Source organism: Denticeps clupeoides, chromosome 9 (assembly GCF_900700375.1).
Source record: "Denticeps clupeoides chromosome 9, fDenClu1.1, whole genome shotgun sequence".
In the NCBI taxonomy this organism is placed as follows: domain Eukaryota; kingdom Metazoa; phylum Chordata; class Actinopteri; order Clupeiformes; family Denticipitidae; genus Denticeps; species Denticeps clupeoides.
The window spans coordinates 5,433,856-5,461,170 of NC_041715.1; the positions used below are offsets into that span (position 1 = coordinate 5,433,856).

At 44.8% G+C, this 27,315-nt stretch overlaps 1 protein-coding gene across 1 annotated transcript; it reads right to left on the minus strand.

The window, feature by feature from the left end:
* Positions 1–1,626: 1,626 nt before the first annotated feature.
* On the minus strand, positions 1,627–26,727 carry kcnj3a (potassium inwardly rectifying channel subfamily J member 3a). Its single transcript, XM_028990332.1, has 3 exons — positions 25,429–26,727; positions 24,488–24,704; positions 1,627–4,168 (listed from the first exon to the last, which is right to left on the minus strand). Exons 1-3 carry the CDS (start codon positions 26,104–26,106, stop codon positions 3,567–3,569), a joined length of 1,497 nt encoding a protein of 498 aa, XP_028846165.1. The 5' UTR covers positions 26,107–26,727; the 3' UTR covers positions 1,627–3,566.
* Positions 26,728–27,315: the final 588 nt, after the last annotated feature.

Sequence of the window (27,315 nt, forward strand, 5' to 3'; positions counted from 1 at the left end):
TGAAACATGAAGCAGCATTTATTGGCTGGGGGGTCCTGTGAGTCCTGCCCCGCTGTTTAGGGTGGCTGGGGAGATGGGAGTCGGACTCAGGTGCAGGGAGATGATGATGTGTGTGTGTCTGAGCTGAGAAATACTGAGAGAGGGGAGAGAGAAAACGCGTGTGCCAGGGAGTGAAAGTCGTGTGTGTGTGTGTGTGTGTGTCTAGATATTATTTTATTTTTTTATTTTTTTCTCAGTTAGCATTCTCAGTTAAAAATAAATTGTCCTCAGACGTACAATATCATCACAGTTTAATGTCAGATGTGGAATGTGCTCGCACTGCATATATTTAATTAAATTAACATGAACGCTTATAATTTATTAGTAATTTTTGCCAGGCACATGTTGAAATTGGTGGCCCTGTCGGTTTCTCGCGTATCCTGAACATGTGACCCTACTATGGGCATCTTCTGTTTACATCAGTCTCAGTCTTTCCAGATGGGCAAGGTGAATAGATGTAGAAAGTATAAGCACTGGTAACGGATCGGTCTGAGAAGATTGATTCTTTAATTCCCACAGGAACGCTATTTAAGAGTTATGTATATGTTATACGTTTCTCTCAATGGTATATGGTTTGGGTCAGGCCTTGCTACTCATCCTAGTTTCAATGGTTTTTGGAATGCATTTCATTTAATTCCAGTGAACATCTGTTCACTGATGCGCCGCCAACCGCTCAGCCCTCGTTGGGTGAAACTTTGCTATTTCACATATACACAGAAATTGGTGATATACTTCTGCTTAACGGCAGCGTCGGGGTATGGCTGATTTTTTTTTCTGCATACAGGTTAAATATTGCAGCAATTTATATTTTATTATTAATGCAGCAGGTTTATGAACATCTGTTTTCTAATATGATTAATACTTGAAAAAAGTTAGTAAAAATACTGATTTTTCGGTCAGTTTTTTTTGTATTTATTTGATTTTAAATCCAATCAAATGCAATTATATATAAATAAACAACAGCATTCAGCCATGCGCACTATGTAAATATAAAAAAACAGGCTTGGAAGTGGCCTGAAATAAATACCGGGTTAAAAGCTAGGGCAGACAAATTCTCAAGGAAGCCATTAATATTTGGATCTAAGCTATTTTCGCACATTTCTCAAACTCCGATTTGGCCGTGGGCTTCAAGGACGGCCCCACACAAGCTACATACAGTGCAGGGGGGAAATGGAATCAGGGCATTAGCAGCACCGCTGCTCAGCATTCACACTGCGCCAGTTCATCTGTCATTCACCAATACCGGGAAGTGAGCAAACAGTGGACCCACGTCCGTCAACAGTCTAAATTTAGCAAAACGCATGCCTTCCCTTTCTGATGGCCCTCACCGAAACAAAGAAATTACAATTGCAAATGGCCGAGAGAAAGCGCATTTGTCATTCAAAAGTGAAAAAAAAAAAAAAAAAACAGATGGAGGAAGGTTGGGTCCGTGTGGAGCTTCTGGCCTTGCTGACTTGTTGTTGCATTTGCACACTTATCTGGCTAATCAGTGCATAATTAAAGTCACGCGAATCGCTGTCATATTCGTTTTAAGTGTCATTGAATACCAAAGTGTAAGTATGAAAAGTGCAAGTAACTACACATAGGAAGAGAGAATAAACAGGTTTATTTGGAATAGTACAGTTACAGGTCCCCCTCCATATACACCTCAGCTACAGCAGCAGGCAGGACTCGTGCTCGCGGGTCTAGTACCCCCAAAAAAATCGGTGGCAGAGCTCAATTACTCACGCAGTAATACTCCCCAAACCAGTGTCAAGCTGATTTTACCCTGCTGCGGATGTATCACTTCGCACCGATTCCCTTTCTTAATGAGCTACAAGCTGGTCACGCAGTCAAACCTTGTGCTTGTTGAAACTACCCACAGTCCAGCTGTGGCAGCGACCTCATTTACGGTCTTTTACACCAGAAACGAGAGAAAAAACAGGAGTAGCAACAACAGAAATGACAGAAGGCCTTGTTTGCTATGAGATCATAGGGAAATAAATCTATGGCTTTTTTTCTAAAAAAAAAAAAAAAAAAGATGTGACATATGGTGGCTATGGTGAATTGGGACCCAGTATTGCAGCTTCCAATGTCTGTCACTCTCCCAGCATGCATCGCTTTCCTCAACACAGCTGATAACGGCAGAAAAACTGGAGCCGGGTGCAAAGATCTCCTTGGTGATAGAAACGAATTGGCTGTGGGGAGAGAAGCGCTCGGCCAAGGTGCATTAGCCGGATTTAGACTTCAGAGGATAAAAGCACTCAGGGTGGCTAATAGGCCCGATCCATCTCGTTGTCCTGCTTAAGATGTCCTGTTGAAGGTTTTGGAAACTGGAGCCTAAATTGAACATTCAAAAAATTCAAAATTATCCTTGCACCAACAAAACGTCAAGTGTCTAGCTACGATGAAAATAATAATAATACAAATAAAAAGTGGTTTGTAGGTGAAGCGCGTTGGCAACCCTTTTCACGGAGAATAAATCATAATAAATAAATAAAACATTGTTTGGCCAAACACCAAGAAAAAAAGTAAGTTATAACACGTAGGTGAGTGATAACCCTCCCAAATGAAAGATTTACAAGCCAACAGATGAAAGCTGCTGATCCCATTAAACCTAAGGAGGTTAAAATATGAATACATATTAGGCACCCTGACAGTGCACGTCTATGTCTAGATATTCATTATAATCTCATTATTGCTATTTTTAAAGATGAAATATCTTGTGGATTATTTAATTTCCTGTGCCTTTTTTTCCCCATCTTCTATTGGTAATAAGGTTGCTGAAACAGTAAATAAGGTCAATAGAAGACATGAGCATCTACCAAAGTGCTGCCTGACAAACGGTGGCATTTATATTCCAAGTAATGCACAAGGTTAAGTGTTTTAATCATTAACCGCTAGAGACAATTATGCAGAGTGGAACTTACTCTATGTTTTTTTTTTATCACTTATATATATATCGTGAACTGGTTTACTGTATATATAGGCTTAAGAGACTTCTACATGTTCACATTATTTCACTGATAAAAATGAACAAATAAATATTAAACAAATAAAATGTTAAAGCATGGTCATATATAAGGCTAAACATTTCTGCCCTATTAGCTTTTTCGTCCATCTAAGCTATTTTTGAGTAACATGCATATAAGAAACTATAAAATAAACAATAAAAAAAAAAAAAAACTTTTCGGCCGCAAACCCGTATGGCTTGGAATATTTTCTTTTTCCAGTTCCAGTTTCCTTGGCAGAAGTGCGGTCACTACGTATAATAATAATCTCCATGGTCGAGTATATATACAAACAAGGCATGCCAGAACAAAGTAAGAGCAGAACCCTAGTAACATGCACTCGTTTCATACATGCCAGATTGCAATTGTACAGAAATGGTCGGTTCCTCTGCACGATTGTGTACACAGACGGCAACAAAAGTCTGCCGCATTGAAATTGCCCAAATTTCTATAAAGGTTTATATGGCCAAATGGGCCATATTTCTCGGGATAGTCCTTCTGCACAGCTAAGGAGTGACTGGAGTTGGGAGCAGTTCTTCACGTGAAACGGTCCGAGTTCATCTTCCGCAGTTTCGGGGGCAGGTGGCCCTCCATGCGGCCCCCTCCCCCGCTGCCAGCCAGCCTCTGCAGTTTGGGCGGGAGGTCCGCCACCGACTGGCTGATGGGCTCAGCGCCGATCTTGGTTCCCTTTGGCCCCAGCTGCTTCTCCTCCGACACGCCGGGCACGGAGCTGATTCGCTGCAGCTTCATGGGCAGGTCGCCCAGGCTGTAGGTCATCTCCGACGTGGTGCTGCTCATCCGCAGCAGTTTCCGCGGCAACCCGTCCCGCCCCGTCATCTTCTGCAGCTTGGCGGGGAGCTTGGTGGTGCTCTCCGCGTCCTCCAGCATCTCCAGGCAGTCCAGGGAGCTGTTCCTCTCCCTGCTGTTGCACAGGGACGGCGCCATGAGTGGCGAGGACATGAGCAGCGCCTCCTCCTGCTCCTTCACACTGTATGGTGGCGTGGGGACCTCGAAGGTGGCATGGAACTGGGAGTAGTCTACTTTGAAGAATCCCTCCTCCAGGGAGATGACTGGGAAGAAGCGATGTCCCCAGAGGACCTCGTCTTCGGTGTACGACGTCCGGGCTTGACACGTCATGCCTGTTGAGACAAAACAAGTCCGATCCATCAGAGAAGAGCAGACGCTGCTGATTAATCATCTACGCACGTGAATCTGTTTACCCCACTAATTACGAAATCAATCTAAATATTTTCCCACTGGAGTCCTGTGCAGGATCTGAGTAGCAGGTCCTGCGCCGTAATCTCGAATGCTACGCTGGTGTCATCAATCACTCTCGCTTTGAAGCAAACCAACAAAAAAAAATAAATCTCCAGATCCAATTCTGCGCAGGGCCAGCGGCGTCACACACATTTACCAGAGAGAGAAAAGTCATCAAAGCCCCATTTTTGGAGCGATATTACCCACTTTCACTCGGGGATTAGAGCAAATGACGTAAATAAGGATTCTTTATTTTCACAGTGAAAAGAGGATGTAGATGATCAATGACTGATCCAATCATCATTGTGCTCAATTCCTGGTACAAATATCAATTTCGCAAAAAGTTTTATAACAATCAAAATCAATCAAAACTGCAGATAATTTTTTCTGTATATTCACAACTTTTTCAGGGTTCTAAGTGGTCAGCAGGAGTTAGCAAGGAAACTTAGTAGCCATGGACTGTAGATTTTATATCGCCCCCATGTGGTCTCCAAGGGCTTTAATTCTGCCTACATTGAAACAGAAAGAGCTGCCAATTTAAATACTTCAGTTGCAGGCCATGCGGTAAAAAACACAGATTACTTTCTGCTTGATGTGGACGAACTCATTATCGCCCCGCGTGAACCGCGAGCAGGCAGTGGCGACAGGGAGCATTTAATCTGCTGCTGCTCAATCTTGTCCATCCTTTAACCTCACAAAGCCACTACACACAAGACAAAGATGGCAAAAAGGGAGCTATTTAAGGCCTCCCCTAGTTTTGCTTCACCGTTTCACCGGACCTGTATGCTTTTTGAACTGTGGGGACCACGCCTTTTTGCAAGACAGCTTTGCTATGCACGGTTCTAAAACTACATGGGTATTGCGCTTGCCAGTTGAACAATGAGAACAACTTGAGCAGAGCGAGTCGCTCAGCACGGCTGGAACGCTGACACCTGACTCCACTGCTCGACCCGTTCGCGCACTCACTCAGCACTGCTGAGCGTCAAGCGCCTAAATGAGTTTGAAGGGTAATTTTCAGCGGCAACAGTTCCCCGGCCTTTCGGCTGGGTCAGTTTTTAATTCAAACCAGGCAATTCATCGCCACATGTTTATGCCGACCACATTAAGATTTCACGTTCTGGATATCTTTGGGATTGAGAGTGAAACAGCTGCCATCCCAGTACTACAGTGGCAGCACTACAATCTCTACCGTCACATGGCTCATATAAAATTGGGAGTTTAGGCTAATAGAATTATATAGCTGATTTATTTATAGCATTTCTTTCAGATCCATTCCTAAATATGGCAGCACATTAAATTTGCCATGTTTTAATCTTCTTTTTCAACGACTATAAAAGCTGTTACAAGCTGGAGGCCCTCATGTTGTTTAACGCTCCATTCAAATCCATTAAGCTCTAAGTGGCTTTGGGATGCAAATATCAAATATTATAATTACTTTATAACAATTCCGGAGCAATATTAAATGAATCATTGTGCATGTAATTAACTGCCAGTCAGGAAAGTTTTGTATCACTTTTCGGCAGCGGTTCCTGCATCAAATGGCCAAGCGCTCAAACCGGGTTCTCAAGGTTAGGAGGCATCGCATCGGTAACCGAGCATGAGAGCCACAGATGCCAGCCACTGAACATTCACCACGGCCTGGGTATTCCACAAATAATTTCTGCTTTATAGGTTGTGAGCGCCTTGGGCATATGGAAATGTGGCGCCGTGTGTGAGGCAGCCTCAGCCCATTGGGAATTAGGGTCGAGAAACCAATTGAGGCCAAGCGCCGGGAGGGAGGGGTCATTTGTATCATGCTGTCCCCGAATGGCAAGTGCCAACATAGGTCCTAAGGACCTATGCACTCAGACACTGTTACGCAACTGCCACACAACTGCAGGCCCCTTTATGAGATGTGAGGAATACTAGGGTACCGCTTTGGTGGACCTGGACAATACAGCAGTGGTCTACCATCGGGTGTCGGGTCACCTTGCACAGAAATGATGGTCGTCAGCGTTGCTGGAGAAGAAGGCGAGGTGAGCAATACGCTGAGGTCAACATGGTCCCCAGGGTTTGCTTTGGTGGAGGAGGTGCAACGGTCTGGTTAGGCATCCCCAGTCAGCGCAAAACAGATTTGGTTATTGTACATGGCTCAGTCACTGTACCCTCTTACCTCAGAGACATCATAGAACCAATCCTCATCCCCCAATTCCGCCAGCACCCCCCCCAACTTTCTGTTCATGGATGACAATGCTCCCCCACATCGTGGCAGAATTGTCACAGCTCGAATTCAGGAAGTTGGAGTGCCTCATATGGTCTGGCCATCAATGTCCCCTGACCTGAACCCCATTCAGCACAAGTGGGACCAGTTGAAGCAGAGACTGAATAATCGTACCATGTGACCTGGCAGAACTGCGTGTAGCACTTGTGGAAGAGTGGAACGCATTGCCTCAGAACAACATCATGAGGCTGGTGAGGAGCACAAGACGTCGCTGTCAAGCCGTCATTGCGGCAAATGGCGGAAACACCCGCTACTGACATCGTCAATTTTTGTTATTTGGGGCTGTCCCTGTTATTGCCTGAACTTTTGGGGGAATAAATATTAAACTAATGAAAATGGTGTTTCTTTTCATACATTATTAGTAATATCAAAGGGAACTTTTACTTATTTCATTTTAATTTCAGAGCAAATAGGAAAAGAACTCCCTAACTTATTGTGAGTAGTGTATTTTTACTTTTGTTTATTGGTATATATTTTTCAGTTGTGAAGTTACATTTAAAGAAGTGCACAATTTTCAATTAAGACCGAATGTTTTCAACGTCATTGTCTTTAAGTTTTAGTCTAAATAGTGCAGAAATAATTAGCATTACTTCCCTTTTTAGTATTATTATTAAAGTGAAGTGAATGTGAAGTGATTGTCATTGTGAAACACTGCAGTCCTTTGCTCAGTGGCACCTCAGTGGTAGCTTGCCGGCAACTTCCTTAACCACTAGGCCACCACTGGCCCTCAGCTTAACTAGCACTGTCACGGCCAACGTACCACCTCCAGCCCACCAGAGGGAGCAAGATCAGCCAGGGACACAGCGACCCGGAAGCAGAAGTGAGGGGGGTCAGCGTCCAGTATAAAAGTCAGGTGGCCAGGTGGGACGCTGTCCGCGAATTACCTTCTCAGAGACGCTAGCCTTCTTTCTAGCACTTTTGATCCTGCCTTTTTGACCGCGACCTTTGCCTGCCCTCGACCTTGAGTTTGCCTGCCCCCTTTTGCTAAGGCGATACCTGTATGCTGCCCCACCTTCTTGCAACCCATAGACAAGCAACAGAGTCTGCCTGTGCCACCCAAGACGTCCCCCCCCATCCGAACCATGCTCCCAGACCGTCCTCAAGCCAGCCGTCTTCCTGTTCTCCTCTGCCCTGGTCCACCCCAGCCTGATCCCCTCGTCTACTTCCCCGCTTCTCAACGCGCCTCCTTCCCCTCGTGCCACGCTGCGGCACGTCCTCTGTCCCACTCCCGTTCCCACTCACCTTCTGCCTCCCTCCCTCAGGCCAAGCGCCTCTGGTCATCCTCTTCCAGTGCCCACTCCCCGTGCGGCGTCTTGTCCCCCCCAACCCCCCCCCCAGGGATCCAATTTATTTTTATACAAGTTAATCTTTTAAACGATACTTAAACGTCCACTAACATGAAAATTTTTTTGCTTTTATATAGATCTTAGTGGTCCCCTAATACTGTATCTGAGGTCTCTTTTTAGCCTTTGATCCAGTCCCACAATGAGATTTTCCCAGGACGTCTGTAGCTTTAAGTACTAAAGAGGAGAAAGGCGGGGCGAGGAAGAGAGCGACCTATAGAGGTTGAGTGGACATTCGCGGAAATTACGTCATCAACACCATTCACCAACCACAACCATGTTTGCTGCAGACAGAAAGTCGTGCCGGTGTTTTTTCTCACGTGACGGAACTAAAATATATTTGTGCTCATTTTTACATCAAATCCGAGCCCCTGCATTCCTTCACATGTTTGGAAGCCATCACTGTCAGTGGAGAAATTGTTTTAGGGGAGCGGTGGAAAATTCTCTGGGCAGAAAAAGCATGAGAAATGGGAGGTAACCTTTCCCCTTATGACATCACAAGGGGACAAATTCCAGGTCCAACCATCTGAACTGCCGCTCTCTGAACAGCGAAGCAGAATGACCAAAGCACTCTTTACACCTATCGCCATTTCTAGCCACTGCAGGACCATAGAAAGGCTGGGGGAGCTCGTATTAATGTTAAATAATCTCACAAAGTGACATTTTCATGTCATGAGACCATTTAAACAACCCCAAAGGGTCCTAGTGAGCCAAATGAGGGACTACAATGATAGACATCTTAAAGCTGTTATGTATGTCACACTGGATAAGAGCATTTACCAAATGCTATAAATGGAAATGTAAAGGTGAGTCACACTACTAGCAAGCTGCTTAAAATGTATTAATAATAATAATGATTTATGAATAATAAGCTATTTGTATCACTACTGAGTTTTATTGATTATAGACTGCAAATCTAAGATGATTAAGGGCATTCTTACATTTTAAAATGGAGCCGTATTACATTATTTACAATAAAAACTGTGTTTGTCATATGGGGTTACAGTTTCATCCACCAACAAGATCACAGCTCTGCTGTGACAAATGTATGATAAGGTGTTCCACCGATTTAACACCAAATACCACATTTTACATGAAAACAACAGCGTTTAAAATATTCAAAAGTTACACTTGATTATAACAAAATCTCTATGGAGACCAAAGCTTACAACATGAATATGTAGCATCACACTCCTGAAGCCAAAAAAGAAAATGAACATACATAGAGAACATAATGCGCCATTATGATTCTCCCCAAAGTAACGTATTTACACCTAAGAAAGCATTTGTTCCTACAACACTCCCAACTTCATTGGACATCATTATGACTGTTCTTTCAATCCCCACGTGTCAACATTGTGTAAAAAGTGCAGTTGCAGAATACTGACTGACAATTGTCTGTTGCAATGTATTGAGAACTTGTGTGGCTCAATGGTTGTCTTGTTTGCGTGGGGTGACTTCAAACAATATTGCCTGGTAGGCAGATGGAGGACAGGCCAAGTCTGGGCAAGAATGAAGGGCATTTATACTTGTGGGGCCATGCAAACACAGTCAAGCTCCCAGTCTGCCCAACTGGACAGAAAAATTGCATTCAACCAACAACCACCACAGCAGTCCTTTCTTATTTCTTTTGTTTGGTTGCATCTTCTGCATCTTCTTCATTTTGAGACTTAACAGGATAATAAATGAACTGAGCAAGGACAGACGGTGCAACATGACAGTAAATGATCCAAAATGTTCTGGAGAGCCCACTGCTTACATAGAGCATGGGCACTGGACCTAACATCATGGCGCCGCCATGGCATGGAAAAGATGAATTGGTTCAGTGGACAAATTAGTTCAGTACCTGATGAATATGTTTTATCAACTGGAGGCAGCGCTCATGCCGTCATTACAGGAGACAGTGATGTAGGAGGATGTGACAAGGATGCGGCTGGTAAATATCTTCCCCACCTGGTGCAAATCGCGTCTGGAACATACACAATTTACAAAATGGATGACAAGCACTTGCATAAATGTTTCAAGAAGGCATTGTGGGGTGGATCACTCTCCACGCTTACAAGACAATGGAAGTTAGGGCGGCATTTGTATGGGATGAGAACAATAGAAAGAAAGGAGACTGGCAGCATTTCCATGGCATCTAGGCAAGGGTGCTGGCACTGAGACTGTAGGCTCTCCAGAGTGTACAGTATGGCTCTGTACTGTGCATATTCCATCAATTCTCCAATCTCATTGGCTAGTTATAGCCACACATTGCCCAGGCAGTGGCAGCCATGTATAATCACCAAAAGAATGCGTTGCCATAAAGTGGTGGACTATACTGTGTAACCATAGTAACATGCTGAAAGAGCAGCAAGTCTGGGTTTAGACAGGTTTTTTCGTTTGTTTTTAATTTTGTCAATGACTGGTTACAGGTCTCACATTGTGTTTTTGTGTTGAACGCTATCCCTTACTTCTAACAAATTATCTCCAACCTTTCACTGTGATTGGCCGAGAGGCATTACCAGGGCCACATCTCTGTAAATATCATTCCTTATTTAACTTGTTTTCACAAGACGACAGATTTACAGTTTAATGAGCTTCTTCTTTACATTGCGATCTGCTGACTGGATGATGTTGTTGCTTAGCAACAATGTCAACAGCTGCAGTGTAAATGGAACTGAATCTAAAGCTAATACTAAACTATATCATGAGTGTCGTTGTGTCTATATTACTGATAGAATCATCTAGAAGTCCAAACGATTTTTTTTGAGCAGATAATTAATACGGGTATATAGAGGTGGCATACCTTAGGCATAATATAAAAGCATGTGTGCAATATTTGTACATGCATGGGTTAACTGACAGGTCTTAGGTATACAATCTGAAAGTGTGTTTTTGTCATTGTGATACACAGCAAGCAAAGCACACGGTGACGAAATGTGTCCTGTGTATTTAACCATCACCTTTAGTGATTAGTGGGCAGCCATGAAAGGCGCCCGCAGAGCAGTGTGTGGGGACGGGACCCAGGGAGCAGTACCTCAGTGACATTTGAACCCACAACCCTTCGGTTAGGATTCCACTTTTTTATTACTGCCCCCTAGGTAATACTCCACTTAGGATCAATTTTGCTTCTATTAATTTGCATACAAATGCACTTAAGTGCATTTAAATGCACAGGGGTCTGCATGTCAGTACTGGTGAAGGATGTGATGTGGATTAACCCCCATCTGAGCTCCAAAAGGCTAATCAGTCACTCATCAGTCACTGCTGGCTCCCAGGGAGCCACGTAATCTTTTCAGATTGACTGTGCCAGCAGCCCATGTAGCCCACACTGACTCTCTCACACACATACACAGATATTTATGAACATTACCTCTCCCTGACACCCCCCCTTAGATGTCAACACAGCGAAGGTGTCATAAATAAGAAAAGAAATCTGGACAATGGCAGAACCTGCACAAACAACAAAGGTCTGAAATAAGGTTCAGCCTTGTGGTAAAGCCTTCAGTGCAGTAGCCGTAGAAAAAAAAAACACCGTGCCTTGAGTCATTTCGGCCTTGGCGAAATGAAATATTAAAAAGTCGCACAAAGCAAGATGGCAGAGGAGAGGGAAGGTGAAGCTGGCAAAAAAAATCTAGTGTTTTGGAAAAAAATAAAAACACACGCTAGAATTACTGCAAACGATAATTGGAATAAGTATATAATGAGGAGGGAGATGGTCATTTTGCCCCTAGTGATTTCAGTCAGCCATGCACAAACCACACGTTTAATGTTGCTATAGAAACAATCAAATGTAGACACCTACAATTGTGACCTGGTCATCATTCAATTAGAAAATGGACATATCCCTTCCCCACAGCCCTTGGAGTCGTGGGCCGGAGAAATCCATAGCCCGAGACAAAAACGGCGTGGTGTGGAAATGAAGTGCTGAGGGTGGGGGTGGTGCTGCGGCGGTGGCCCGAGCGGGGTGAGAGACAGGGCAGGGACTACGGACGCACCGGAGCAAGCCGAGGAATGTGGGTGTGATGGGAGGGAGAAGAGAGGAAGGGTGAAGCAACACCAGAACAGGAGAACAATAGCAAACAGATTCTAATTACTGGAGCTCCATTGGTTTTTAATTTTTTTTTTTTTGCCATCGCTTGATTCTTAGTGGGAGTGAAAAAGAATTGCACAAAATACAATATGAAATATAATAGATAATGAATGGCAATCTTTTAGATTTTTCATTGCATTGAGTGGATTTAGGCTTCATAAGACATGTTAAATCAGGTCAGGATGTCTCAAATGTCAAATTTCCCAATAAGGGTATTGAATACTTTGTCCACTTTGTGCTATAAATAAGCTAAATGCAATCTTGACGTTCTCATGGAAAGTATTTGCTTATTGTTATACATATTTTATAAGGGAAGAATTTTGCTGTGGGAGTCTAATCCAGAGTTGACTATCGGCATGGCTGTTCTTTAGTGAATGTATGAGGATGAACAGTGCGTCCTCCAGATATTTATGATAAGAAGACCCACAGCATGGCTACAGCATGTTCAACGTGTTTGAAATCAGAACATTTAAGCATATTTCATGTCGATTATGACTGTGCAAGACCCGACAGTGCTCGTAAAGAAAAGTGCTGAGCAGATCTGAGAAGCTGTAGGAGAGTTTGTTTCCTTTCTTTCCATTCATGAAGGTGGGGAAGTCAGCAGGTGATAATGTTTAGCGACACTTCTTTACATAAGTAATGTGGCATTCAGTTATCTTCTTGGATTCATAAATTCCTAACTTTCCAGACTCAATCATCACAAACTACATCCCCAGAAGAAGCAAAACGTTCCCCTACGTAGTATTAACTGTAAAATTAGCCTTGAGATCTGGCCGTGGCACGGAAATCCCAAGCTCCACCGCGATAGATAAAACAAAGTGGTGTTTGGAGCGAGGCAACCTTTATTCCAAACAGGCTTTGGTGTCCATCTAGCCATTAGAGCAGAAACGCTGTGACTCCCTCGTGCCCCTGGGATCATCTCCCCAGAGGCCACTGCAGAGAACAAAATGGCTGTGAGCCTATGCGCCTTCAAACCTGAATCGATTAATGCAGACTTCAGGGACACTGGGGCAAGATCAATACTTAGTGCCAGGAACCCAGACACTAAAGGAAAAGCTGAAAAACACCGGAGCGCTGGGGGCGGAGTCTCTGTTTCAGCGAGCGCTTGCGTGCTTCCTGTCACCGTTGTTCGCCAGGGCATGTGCACCACTATTCTATTTCCCGAATTGCCCGCGTTTAGAGACGGCAGAAGACGACGGAGGGCTATAAATAATACCTGCCTGCTGTGCCACTAAAAGGGCTTTGTGATGCTCAGGCGTCGCTTCGTAATGAACGATATTTCGAACTTTCAGCAACGCAACGCGGGCGGCCTCATTTACTAATATCGCACTTGCGACTTCGCCAAGTGCTGAAAATCGGCATGTTCAGGCGAAGTCTACGAGATGTCTACTGCAGAGGTGAATCGTCCAGAGCGAGGGTGTGTCCGTCTTCTCTGTGTGCTGCTCCCATTTTGAACTTTGTTCATTAAAGTTCGTCTGCAGGGGGATCAAACGCAAGGTTAGTTCCTCGTTTCCAACGTCCTGGTTCTATCTGTTTATCTCTGTACATCCTGGAGACATAAGTGCTGTGGCATTAGCAAACACTCCTCATGCACTTGGAAAATAGGGTCAGTTGTATGGTCCATTACGACGTACAGACTGTCAGTCTAAGAAGGTAAGAAGGTCGTCCTATAAAAGGGATGCGAAAGCGAAGGGATTGCCATCGAAGGGGACAGAGAAAGTGTGAGGGGACGATGCTTTGCTCAGTGGGTCCATACGGCTCCATTTCCTTACCCGCTAGGCCACCACTGTTTTTCAGTAATAGATTTAAAGTAAAGTGTAAAGTGAAGTGATTGTCACATGTGATACACAGCAGCACAGCACACGGTGCACACAGTGAAATTTGTCCTCTACATTTAACCCATCACCCTGAGTGAGCAGTGGGCAGCCATGACAGGCGCCCGGGGAGCAGTGTGTGGGGACGGTGCTTTGCTCAGTGGCACCTCAGTGGCACCTTGGCGGATCGGGATTCGAACCGGCAACCTTCTGATTACGGGGCCGCTTCCTTAACAGGTCCCTGGCCAATATTCACACATCTTAGTTAACAATTGGTCTACGCAGTCGTGTGCGGCCATGGTCACAAAGCTTTAACAATCCAGACGCTGAATAAAGCCATGTTCCACACCAGCCGCATCAGTTACCCGGTTGCATTTGAGTTTTTTTGCAGACCTCTGAGCTTTGGTGGCACGTCACAGCCATTTATTTTGGCTGATGTACTGTCCGCGACCAAAAAAAAAAACCGGGTTCGCACCGGGTTAACCACCGCCTATGATTTATCACTTTTCAGCAGACCTGTGACAAATCCCGAAAGACACAATTACCTCCTCTCCCCCCAGGAGGATAGCGCATGGCGCAACTGGAGGGTGTAATGAATCCTGGACGCCGCGGCCCGTTCGCGGCGATGTCAATTACGCCGAGTTCCTCCCAAGTGCAATTACTCTGTGGAAGCCATGAAATGGCAGGCGCGCGGAAATGGCATCCCGCACACGTGTGCCGTCCTGCGGTTTCCACCGCACCCCGGCGGACAAACAGCTCTCTGTGCCGTTCATTTAAGACGTCGGCATGCCTACCGTAGACATTTGCACCCGGGGTGGGAGAAGAGGTCGAGGACGTCGAGGATTGCCTGCTCTTGAGTCCACGCTTACCATTCGCCAATTCCCCGATTGCACTTGAGTTAGTAACACCAATACAGCCTCAGCCGCTAAGTGGTTTTCAATATTTGATGCGAATTATTCATAAAGAGGCTTGTCACCAGCAATTGACCTTTGTCGTGTAGCTCATATTGTGCTGTCATCACGAATAATCCTGCATTCGACCATTTTTTTTTTTTTATCTTAAAGTGGGGTCAATGAGCCATTGTCATGAGTGGCCCTGTCCATTCTCGGAACCCGTTGGGGGGATTTGGAGATGCCCTGACCCATCGATTGTCACTATGTGGTGTTTGACGATGTCACTCACATCCTTAGATCATTGTCCATTTCCCCGGTTAACAACTGTAAGCAGGTCGTCAATGTTCTTCACTTGAGCTGTCGCTGGCTTTTACATGATCGAAAAAGACACCCGTGTGCTTGGTCCATTTTGTCCCAACGATTATCTCAGATTATCATGGGCAACATGATTATAACTGATGCAATACGCAGCTAAAATAATTACAATATAAAAAATAAAACACATGCACATATACGCGGACTGTTTTTTTTTTTACATCTCATGAATCAAGTGCACATCACGTACAATGTGGGCAATTGGGCTTAAAATACGTACACAAATGTGTACATGCTGGCCAAGTTTGGACAGATGGGCCCGGCCCCTGGGAAACACAGGATTTCTGTCCCTCGGCCCATCGGTCTGAGCATCACGAGTCTACAACATCTGCATGTGGAAGAACATCCGCAGACCCTTCGCGGAATAATTCTGCAAGCAGCAGCTCCCCAGCTGCTGCGAACAGAGAGATATTTATAGACGCGGCAGAGGATAAAGACCCGCCGTTTCGTGGCGAGGAATCTCTGAACTTGAAAGCACTCAGCAGAATGGGAGCTGTAAAACTTCGCCTCCGAGGGGGAGGGAGACGTGACAGGGCGCGCTCTGACCCGAAGCGCGTCGCGCTTAATTGGAGACCCCCCCCGGCCTTACCTGCTCGGCAGCCCGACTTCCCCGACGAACCCGCATTAACCCCCGGTGGAGCGGCGGGCTCTGGCAGGCGACGGGGAAGGGTGAGAGCCAGGACGGACTCTCGGTGAGATCATTCGGAATGAATTACGGCCACGCTCTCCACGGGCCCTGCCTTATCGCGGACATGCCTCCGCTGCTATCTGTGTGCGCTCGGCTGGACTGGTGCCATTAACACATTCACACACACACACACACACACACACACGCAATCGCACTATTTCTAGGCTTGAAAGCCTCAAGTGTCTTAACGCCTCCTGTTTTCATCCCGATTGCTGCAAGTCCAGACATGAGATGAATCACTACAACACACCATAAGTGAATCTTTTGTTTTCTCTAAATCCAGTAATAATCACAGGTGGCACAGTGGGTAGCACAGTGGCCTCACTCCTCCGAGGTTGGGGACGACTCCAGGTTCCAGCCTCACGACAAGCCGCCTTTTCTTCCCACAGTCCAAAGGCACGCACATTAGGTGAATTTTGATGCAGGTATGATGCCTCTGTGGCCAATAAGACAGCTTGTGTCAAGGTCTGGGTTTGGATCGGAGGTCCAAAATGAAAGAACCCTCTTCTAGCCCAGGAAGAACTGCTCCGTGTGAATATCTGCAGCAAATCTGAAGAAATTTCCTCAAGGTGTTCCTGAGATAAAGCATGGGATACAGATGGACAACCAAAAAACTCACTACACCATGGGTAAAGTGGGTCACATCAGATGTGGTCACAGTGGGCTTATTTTTTTTCAGACCGTTGTGGGTGGTTGGCAAACAATGAACAGCAGACGGGCAGACAGTCTGTAAATGGACACTTTTAAAGCGAGCAAGGGATGTGGCCGCTGAGTGAATATATTAAAGCCACCATAAAAAAAGGCAGTCAGTTTTCCATGGATGCTCATTTCCCTCACAAATCTGAACGTTTCACATCAGTCTAGCTGAGAATTGGCTGGAAGACTCCATCTGAGACACAGACATCAGAGTTTTTTTTTTTTTTTTTATCTTAATTCATATTACGAGCAAAGGAAGTGCCACCTTGCTTAATGGAGGCAGATCAATGGCATTAACTTCTGTATTTGTGACCGCTAAGCAAACATGTTGCACGACATCAAGTATGAATACTTCATCTGTGCATGCCTTTATATATAAAAAAAACTTTTGCAGATGCATTAATCTTCCATGATTTCCATTTGTGCACTTATTGAATGCTGGTGCCACAACCGCAAAGCAGCTGTAATGAAAACAATTTCTCCAGATGCATTCCTGATGGATTCCCAAAATGCATCACATAAATATTGCAGCATCGTACAGTTAAGTATTATGGGACATGCTAATAATATGCTGAATTTGTTCCGTCTATTTTTGCATTTTGCCAGGCAAACGTTTATAGCAAGGGTGCACGGGGTCCTCTTGTTTTTGGCAGTTTATCAAACCATTTATAGACAGAATGGTGGTTTAAAAAACAAAAAAAAATGAAACGTTTTGTTAATGCTACACAGACAACATTGAAATCGCAAACACAATCCTGGATCTTGCCTGTTGATTCGTGTGCATGCATTTACGCACATGCCTCAGGCATTTTGTTTACAAGTTGTACCACTGACATGCGCGGATCAAGACTCATTATGCACAGGGGTTTCTGCGCCTCATGGTTCTGTCCTGTGAAGTAACGCTTTGTGCTTTCATGCAAGCTTGCGTGGGAAAAAATAAGGGCTAATTAGACTCAAATGTGCACCGTCTCATTTATGCATTTGGCATAAGCGATTTGAAATTCATATCTGCCCAGGGTTCTTCAAAGTGCAGGTTAATATTCAAGTGTTTTTCATCTCGTTCAGCACGACGGCAAATGGAGCAGACATTTCTGAAGGACTACCACATGCGTGGAGGGGGCGCGTCAAAACATCGGACTGCACAGCAACAAATGCAGCGGATGAAAAAATGTTTTTTTTTTTTTTTGGTCGGATGCAGTCGAAGCAGCTGTTTTCCCTTTGTATCATGCTTATGAGGACAAATTGTAGCACTAACATAATGAGTCATTATGGGTAAATGACTAATGCAAATTCAATAGCCCCCGAATGCAGATTTCGCTTTCCCCATACTTTCCAATTATGGAGCCACACTGGAGTGTGTGTGTGTGTGTGTGTGTGTGAGTCACATATCGCTGGATACACACTAGCAGGCACATTAACATTAACACATTTATTTGGTAAAAGGTCAAGGTAACTGGGGGAAGTGAAACTGAAGTGTCTTCTTTCTTTTTTTGTTTTCAATTTTCACAAATAATAAAACTAGGATTATGAAATTAATTTCTTTTTTAGTCAGAGCAACATGTCTGTACTTAATACTGGCTTTATGCTGATGAGAAGTTACCAGATTGCCTACTTAAAATCAGAAATAAGAAAAGCAGTTGCTTTAACCAACACACAACACTGTTTATCTATAGATGTAGAAAGGACAAACTTCATGATCTATGTATTTATTTTTTTGCTATATGTGTTACCATTGGAATCAGATCACTGCCTTTAATCAAACATGCACAAGCCAAAATCCAAAAATGTTTATTTTGGTCAAAAACAATGCTGACAAAGGTTTTTCATTTACAAAAAAAAATGTTTTTTAGAATTAAATACTTGTGTGAATTGTTGAATCTGTATTCACACATCGAGAGACTTGACTGATGTTTGGCATTGTCCTGACATTCTTAGTTTCACAAATGCATTGACCAATCAGAGATTTGTCCTTTTAACCAATCACAATAAAGCATTTTTTCTGCTCAATACAATAGAAACATCCACATAGGCATAAAGGAAAATAATCATCGCTCAACATGTCCGGCAATAAGACAAAAAGTTTGCTCTTGCCCCTGATTCATTTAGCTGGACGATACAAATGTAAACCTATATTCTTACACTTGATAAATATAGATTAATGGCAGTGATCCGATTCCATAGTATTTAGACTCATGAAGCATTTGTTTTATATTATCTGGTAAATCGGTATTTATCACAACATTGACCAACATTTCTCAGCATCACGAAGTAGGATAATGAAACTAGATGAAATATTATTCCGTCAATTATACCCAGAATTAAGCAGAGCTGGACAGATTCTGACGAGATCTTTCCCTTTCACACCACCCCCGTCTGCTTTGTTCTTCCTCAGACGATGTGTTCCGGGCTACATAACCTCGCATTTCAAACAGGCATGCGATTCCTCAAGTTTCCGCAGTATGATTTTTACACTCTGAAATGGCTGGAGGCAGGAACGGTGACTCTACTGGAACAGGGCTGCACAACAATCGCATTAGTTGTTGAATATTTGGAAAGGTAAAACGAGGTAAGAGTCTTTCTAACACGCCCCAGCGAGCATGTAATCAAATTGGAACAAGGTCTATTTGTCTGAAGTGCTCGGCCATGTTTGGTGATAGATCCCAGCATGCCTGATCAGCACTTCACTCCGAAAAGTCTCGAAAAAGGATTTCCGGCACATTCACCAGGAGAAAAAAAATACATGAAAAACTTGTAATAGGAGTGAATGAGAGAATAAACTGAGGTTCCGCTGCACTTCTCCACCTTTTCCAGTTTGCAAAAAGTCCCTAATGCACACATTCACAGCGACTCGGTCACCGAAAGTGTATCCGCTTTCCTAAAAGGTCAGCTGAGAGCTCCCAGAAGTGGTTTATTTCCATCTCATTTTTAGATTTCTGCTGATGTGTCACTGCTTTTCGACACATTGCCGCTGACTGAAGTCCGTGGCCGGAGTGAAAAGATGCCGGAGCTTGGGGTGTCAGACAGCAGCGCTTACTGCCCGGAATAATGAGCACGGCTCTGCTGACGGTGCTCTCACCGTTGTCCGTCAAAAACATTCAAAAAAACAAGGCTGCTATAAAAAGAAGACTTCCGAGACAGTATGGCAAAACTTGAACGGCACCACGGTATAAAAATTACGCTGAGGACACAGTAACAAGGTCAATTAACACGTCTAAGCCTAGTTAAGGTCACACATCAATATGTTGTTTTTAAGGGGGCTGTAAATCGATTAATGCAATAAAAAACCATGTTTGCCATACATTTTTAAAACCGAATATTATATAATATTTAAAGCTATTAGAGAAACGAGTATGAGAAAGAGGCTCAGGCCATAAGGTTCACTGTGAAAGGGGTGACATCATTCACAGCCAAACTGAATTGTGGGTCGATTGCTTTGCATTGCTTGTGGTGCGAGAAACAACAATCTTTTGCCACTCCTGTGCTCCCTGCAAAGCAGAAACACCCAACTCGGACACGCAATGGGAATGTGAATTAAACGTAACACAGTTAACATGTTACGTAGTTCATGGTATTTGCATCTGTCATTGATTATCCCCTTAATTCTGACAGACCTAAATGTGTTGAGATTTGTGGCAATAAAAACTGAATTTGAATTGAATTTATTTGAATCTGAATTGCACAAACTGAATTTGAATTGTTAAAACTGAAGCTGCGTGGATTCATTTGAATCTGAATTCTAGTGAAATTGAAACTGCATTTTGACGTGCCTAAACACGTAGTGCAAATTTGCTTCTCCAAATTCAATTTCAGTTCTCACAAGTCACTTGCAATTTATTGCGGGTCCGTGATGGAAAAGCAATGGAGTGCAGATTCCCAACAGAGCTCATTTTCATGTTTCATGACAATACTGCAGGTTGCAGTAAAGTGGAACTTCCTATGGCAGAAGTGTGTGCCAGCCAGTGTTACGCATCACCTGGTTACTTGCTCTGAATAACTGTCAAATAAAACCAAATAAAGCAAATGTTTTTGTCCTTTATCGCTAACGCTAATGAGTTAAAATTATTCTCCATTATTAAAATCATAGTACTGCTATACCAAAACTGTGCGATTCAGATTCAAATATATTAAAATTCAGCTTCTACTGGCACAAATCTCAAGCCCTAGCCCTAGTAATTTTTTTAATCAAATGACATGAATTGCCCAGCCCTATCTCATATGTTATACTTTTTATAAAATGTATGTATATAAGCCTGTATTACCTTCACTCTGTCTGTTGTCTGCCCCTGTGATTAAACCATGTGTGTGCTTAAACCATCTTAAATCTAGGACCTATTAGGATAATTTGAGCTGGACTCATGTCAGATGAAATACTACAGATCCATATGCACCCACACATTAAAACATAAATCATGAAAAGTCATAGTAACATACAATCTATACAATAATTATTGTATAGAAATGACAATGGTCACAGAGTCCCAGAGTGTCTGGATTAACTGGAAAAATCTGCAATGCAATTGCACCAAAAGTAATTCGACTTCTATGAAAATGAAAATCATTTTAATGATCCTGGCTCAGTGGCTCGTCGCTCAGCCACCCTTGTAATTCATCAGGGCTTTTTCACGCCTACGCTTGCTGTTTATTGGACTGTTATAAAGCAAATTAGAATGATAAAAAAAAAATGAAGGGGCATAACGGGGAAAGTTAAACACCTTTTCCTTGGCGTCCATCGGGCATGTCTCTATATGGCCGCAGTGATTTCCCTGAGAGCAGAAGTGTTTAAATACCACTTAGCGGGAATGCGGGCCATTCAAAAAAAGTCAATATTAGACTTTGCAATCTGCCGCAGAGTCAATAATGCATTAAGCGAACGTGAGAAAATCATTAGCTCTTGCACATGCGTGTTTGAAGACGGCCATTTTTTTCCCCGTTTCTTGTCCATTGGAAAAGCACAGCTTCGACTTGGAAACTGGGTGACACTTCTGTCAGCTTTTGTCACAGCCTCTCTGCCACATCTAGCTCTGCCAGCCATGCAAAGGCAGGGTGAAGCCCCCCCCCTCCAAAGCCACCTCCCTCAGATCAGACGATTCCATCAATCCAACTTCACACGCGTCTTCCAATAATCTCCATAACCATCCGGCCCCACGCTCACATCTACAGACAAATACTTCTGATGTTGTTCTTTTTTTTTTTATTTCTGCAAAATCCAAGTTTAGCTATTTGGCTGAAAAATTTGAACGCTTGAGGAAGGAAAAAACGGTTGCCATGGAAACAGAGTTACAGTGACCAGAAAAGGAGGCATCTTGGGGATTAGACTTTAACTGTATATCAAATTCTCACCATGTGCCGGGTTTATGAAACCAGCCTTTGTTTACACTCTGAATATGAACATAAACCAGTGAAGATATAGAAGGAAATCACCACAATCTATGCATTGTTGTCTGGGAGCATGTAAATGGTATTCTATATATAGCCTACACAGGACAGAGTGAAGGTGCTGGAAATGTGCCGTGAAAGTGTTGATGTTCCCGAACAAAAATAATTTATTACTGTACTGCTCCGGTGTAACATCAAGGAGCAAAAAAGCCTGCTGCCATTCAAATGTCTCTGTAAAATGACGGTTAGACTGGTTGTGACTTCAACAAATAAGAGAGAAATGCGTTTACTGTGGCAGACATTTCATGACCAACACATGATGAGCTGTGGATTAGAACCAAATCTCGCCAAACAAGCTATGGACATTACCCTGCTCCTTCCTCCTATACTCACTAGACGATAAAGTGTTATATGCTATTAATAGTGTATAAATAGTAAAGAATATGATGTCTTAATATCATTTAGAATCAATAAGGTGGGGGTGGTAGTAGCCTAGTGGATAACACACTCGCCTGTGAACCAGAAGACCCAGGTTCGAATCTCACTTACTACCATTGTGTCCCTGAGCAAAACACTTAACCCTGAGTGTCGCCAGGGGGGGACTGTCCCTGTAACTACTGATTGTAAGTCGCTCTGGATAAGGGCCTCTGATAAATGCTGTAAATGTAAAATGTAAAATGTAAATGTATCAGGAATTTCAATGATCATTGCCATATGTAGCACCCACAACACAGTTGACTCACTAATTGTGAGTATATTCTGTTGGTGATATATTTATATATTTGGGACCCATTTCAATTTTTACCAAACGACAAATCATGCAAATTATTATTATTTAAATCTGAGATGCCTCAGCTTTCATTTTCTGCTCAAAAGACACGGCATGGCCCACTGAACCAGCAGAAATACGATTGCCACACAAGGGAAAAAGTCAGCACCCACAACCGAGATGCCTGTAGCAACAACGAGGATTCTACACCATCACTTCCCTCACAAGCAGTCGGTCAACTGAATTCCTGGAGACGTGCGGGGACACAGCTGGGATTCAAACCTGTGGTCTCTGCACAACAGCTTGCTTTTGCCGAGCCCTGGAGTTAATTAAAATAGGAGCTGCAAAGGCATCAAAGGGACAGACATCTTCGGTAGCTTCTCAGGAGGCCTGGTGACAGTTTCTATATAAGACCTAGGCGACGTGTTCATCAAAGCAGCAGGTCTGCTCTTTAGTAGTCGGCATGACATCAGCAAATTCTCCATTTAATTTACCCCGACAGCTCGCAGAGTGATTGCATTTCACCCGCCGTGGCATTAAATATGTAACATGGGCCCCTGACGCCGAGAACATGTCCTCAACCCCACCACCGAATTGCAATTATGGGTTTTACAGCTTGTGGGCTCTGATCTGCGCGTGCATTTATCTGAGCCTGCTTATGCAGATCAGGGTTGTGGGGGATTTTTTTGGTGCGAGAACTTTGCAACTGGAGGGAAAACAGAGGGACCTCATGCAATCCACACAGATAACTCACAGGCCTTCTTGTTGCAAGACCACTGCTGCTCCTCCGGCTACAGCCGAAAAGAGGCGAGCCATGGCACTGTGCACTGCTTGTACCCAAGATGACGGCTGACCACGCCCACCTGGGGCACACACCGAAGGGGGTGTCTGATGATCTTAGACCCGAAACACCCTATGAGCCTGGGTCCATCATCGATCATCCCAGTTACAGCATCTGGTGTGTCAAGCAACTGACAAATGACAAATCACAGATTTTATCATCTATGTTTTTGACACATGCACAAATCCTTCGTATTGGTCTAGAACAGTTGCATTTTGAAAGCCGCCCAGATGAAGTTTTAATCTCGAATTTGAGAGCCTACAGAAAAGCAGCCCTCCCTGAGACGAGCGGCACCTTGCTGAAAAACAGCATTGCGCTTTGAAAGCAGGACGCTACTCTCCTCGGCACATGTTCATTAGTGCCACTGACTGATGTGTTTACAGTACTGGCACTCGATCGCAGATCAATAGAAAACAATAGATCACCGACACTTATGGGTTACTACAACATTCTGGCTAGGACAGCAAGCATGTGTGAAACTTGTTTTTATAACTGTTGTTCCCACAGAAAGATTTTTCTATATGTACATACACACACACACACAGTGCAGGCCAAAAGTTTGGACACACCTTCTTATTCAGTGTGTTTTCTTTATTTTCATGACCATTTACGTTGGTAGATTCTCACTGAAGGCATCCAAACTATGAATGAACACATGTGGAGTTATGTACTTAACAAAAAAAGGTGAAATAACAGAAAACATGTTTTATATTCTAGTTTCTTTGCTCTGATTACTGCTTTGCACACTCTTGGCATTCTCTCGATGAGCTTCAAGAGTTCGTCACCTGAAATGCTTCTCCAACAGTCTTGAAGGAGTTCCCAGAGGTGTTTAGCACTTGTTGGTCCAGCTCACCCCAAACCATCTCGACTGGGTTCAGGTCCAGTGACTGTGGAGGTCAGGTCTCCACTTTTTGTTAAGTACATAACTCCACATGTGTTCATTCATAGTTTTGATGCCTTCAGTGAGAATCTACCAACGTAAATGGTCCTGAAAGTAAAGGAGGTGTGTCCAAACTTTTGGCCTGTACTGTATATTTAGAGTGAGATAGCTATTTGGGTGCAAAGACTTACCAGTGGTCTCCACTATCCCTTCCAGGATCACCACAATCTCAAACTGCTCCGTCTGCATGGACCGCTGGGACAGTTCGTAGAAGGGGCTTTTGGTGTCGATCACGTGACAGATGGTGAGCGGCGACACGAGAAACAGCTGGTCGGCCCCGGTGCTGAAGCCCACGTCGAGCTCCAACTGATCCAGCGGAAGGAACTCGCCCTCGGGCGTCTGCCGAGACTGAGGAAGCGCACAGAGATCGAGAGACAGCGGGTGAAACACTGCGCGCCGCTCATCCGGAATAGCATTTGTTGGCAAATCACGGCGATCAATCACTAGTGAATGGGTGGGGAAGGGGGGTGGATCGAATTAAAGCCCCGGTCTCAAAACTCGTTTAAAGGGTCCCAGGGAACACGGGGATTTTCTCATCAGGGCAGAAGGAGCTCAGCGCAAGGTTTACGCAGCGTTTCGTACAAACTCCCGCCGTGCGTAAAAATGCGCCGAAGCGAAGGAACGAGTTCAGATAGAAACGAGCCTCCTGAACGATCTGACAACGTGCTATTCGTGCTCGAACAACATCAATAGCTCACCCTGCCCTCGTCCGAGTCACAAGTTCACCAGTGACAATGTGTCCTCACCTGGGGTGCGTGTGCGTAAAATCTCGCTACCACATTTTACGTTAATACCACATTTTAATATTGTAAAAATGCTTATATGTGTGTGAGAGTGTGTGTGCATGCTAGTAAAAGTGCTTTATCCCATTAGCCGCAGGATAGGTCTGCTTGTATCCAAAAAACGGATTGTCACCACACGCTTTATGAACTGTGATATGCGTGACACGTGATTATCCGGCACGTTTGACATTTGGGCGAACCTGGCTCGGAGTGTCCGATCATCCGCACATGTTTAGGTCGTTTTCCTTTTAACTTTTTAACGAAGCGAGCGTCGAAGTGGTGAAACTTACTTTGAGCAACTTGCAGCGGATCTGCGCGGAGACCATGTGGCTGTTGCGCAGGTTGCCCACCCTGAACATCAGGGTGAGCTTCCCGTCGCGCATGGAGATGGCGGCGTGCTCGCTGAACATCAGCGTCTCGGCGCGCTTCTTGGGCTGCGACATCTTAATGAACATGCAGCCGATGAGGAAGGCGTCGACGATCGAGCCGAGGATGGACTGGAAGAGGAAGAGGATGATGCCCTCGGGGCACTTGTCCGTGATGTACCGGTAGCCGTAGCCGATGGTGGCCTCCGTCTCGATGAAGAACAGAAAGGCCGACGGGAAGTTGTAGACGTTGGCCACGCACGGCGTGTACTTGTCGTCGTGGGCTTGGTTGAGGTCCCCCCGGATGTAGGCGATGACCCACCACATGGAGGCCATGAAGAGCCAGGCGACCGTGTAGGTCAGGATGAAGATGAAAAGGTTCCAGCGCCATTTGAGGTCCACCAGCGTGGTGAAGAGGTCCGACAGGTACCTGCTGGTCTCTCCGCCCAGGTTCCCGTGCTGGACGTTGCATCGGCCGTTCTTGTCCACGAAGCGCTGCCGCTTCTTCTTCTTCTCGGCCGCGGGCTGGCCGAACCCAGAGCCGCTGGAGGAGGTGGTCACTATCTGATAATCGTCCCCAAATTTCTTTCGGAGTGCAGACATACTACGAGGGGGGATGAATCTGGGAGGGTAAACGCGGAGGCCCCCTGGTTTAGGAGGTGATGGGGTGTCTCTCTGGTCCCACAGTACCCAGTTCCTCCCAGTTCAGAAACAGAAAGGAACATAGATGAAAAATATCTTTACAGGAACCATCAAACGACGTGTGACCGCCGCATAGCAAATAACAACCTAAAATGAGCAAATAACGGTACTGGGGCATATGTTATAAATAAATCATGGTAATAAAGATCCTACTGCGCCGCAGAACGCGGGGTGGCGTCAGAGTTTAAAATCCGTCTTCCAGAGGGACGCCCGGACCCCCCCGATCACAAAGTTGCGTCCGCGTCCGCGCTCCGTCCGCTGAACAATGAGTCCGGCAGGCTGGCGATGGATGCGCGCGCACGCGCGTTCCGCTCCCCGGGCTCGAACCCGGGATCCCGGTTCTGCGCGAGAGGGAAGGAGACGTGGGTTCTGCGGCGGCTCTCGCCTCCCTCCTGGATGGTGCCGTCGAGTCCGCCAATCAATGTCACCCCCTCTCTCTCTCTCTCTCTCTCTCTCTCCCCCTCTCACTCTCTCTGTCGGGGTGGGGGGGTTCCTATCGCGTGTAACGTGTTTTTCTCTCCCTCTCTCTGTCTCTCTCTCTCTCTCTCTGTCTCGGGGTGGAGGGAGGCGGAGAGGGGGGGTTCATATCGTGCGTAACGTGATTCTCTCTCTCTCCCTCTCTCTCTTTGTTCACTTCTTCACGCTGCCCACTCGCGACGCGGTTACGTCACGGGGTTCGGGTCCGGTTCGCTCGAGGCTCTTTCCTCGCGAATTGTCGCGACGTTCGGCTCGATTTGCACGTGTGCAGTTGGCCTTTGACAACTTTCGTTCCGCGCGTTTTACCAAAAATTACAACAACAACAAAAAAAAAAAGACATGGGATGATAGATCTACCTGTCTATCGGGCAGACTGTGTATTTTGCTTCATTCGTAACGTTTTGTCTTTCAAGGTTTACGCCATGACGTCATAAAACCTCCTTCTATCAACTAATTGGACTGGTGGGCCGCCATATGCAAATGAGACTCCTCCCTCCGCGTGCGTCACAAATGTGATTAGCTTTGAAAAAAAAAAAAAGATGAAAAGCAGACAAACAAAGAAGCCGTGATTAATTAGCGGGATAAAAGCGCCCACCCAATGTTAGAAACGGAGACATTATTATGTCTCCATAA

What these genes read in the sequence shown, in the direction of transcription:
- kcnj3a (XM_028990332.1), bottom strand. Translation starts at nt 26,106, where the DNA reads ATGTCTGCACTCCGAAAGAAATTTGGGGACGATTATCAGATAGTGACC. An exon ending in TCCGCTGCAAGTTGCTCAAA is followed by an intron (nt 24,705 to 25,428) that starts GTAAGTTTCACC and finishes GCGCTTCCTCAG; the next exon opens with TCTCGGCAGACGCCCGAGGG. An exon ending in AGGGATAGTGGAGACCACTG is followed by an intron (nt 4,169 to 24,487) that starts GTAAGTCTTTGC and finishes TTGTCTCAACAG; the next exon opens with GCATGACGTGTCAAGCCCGG.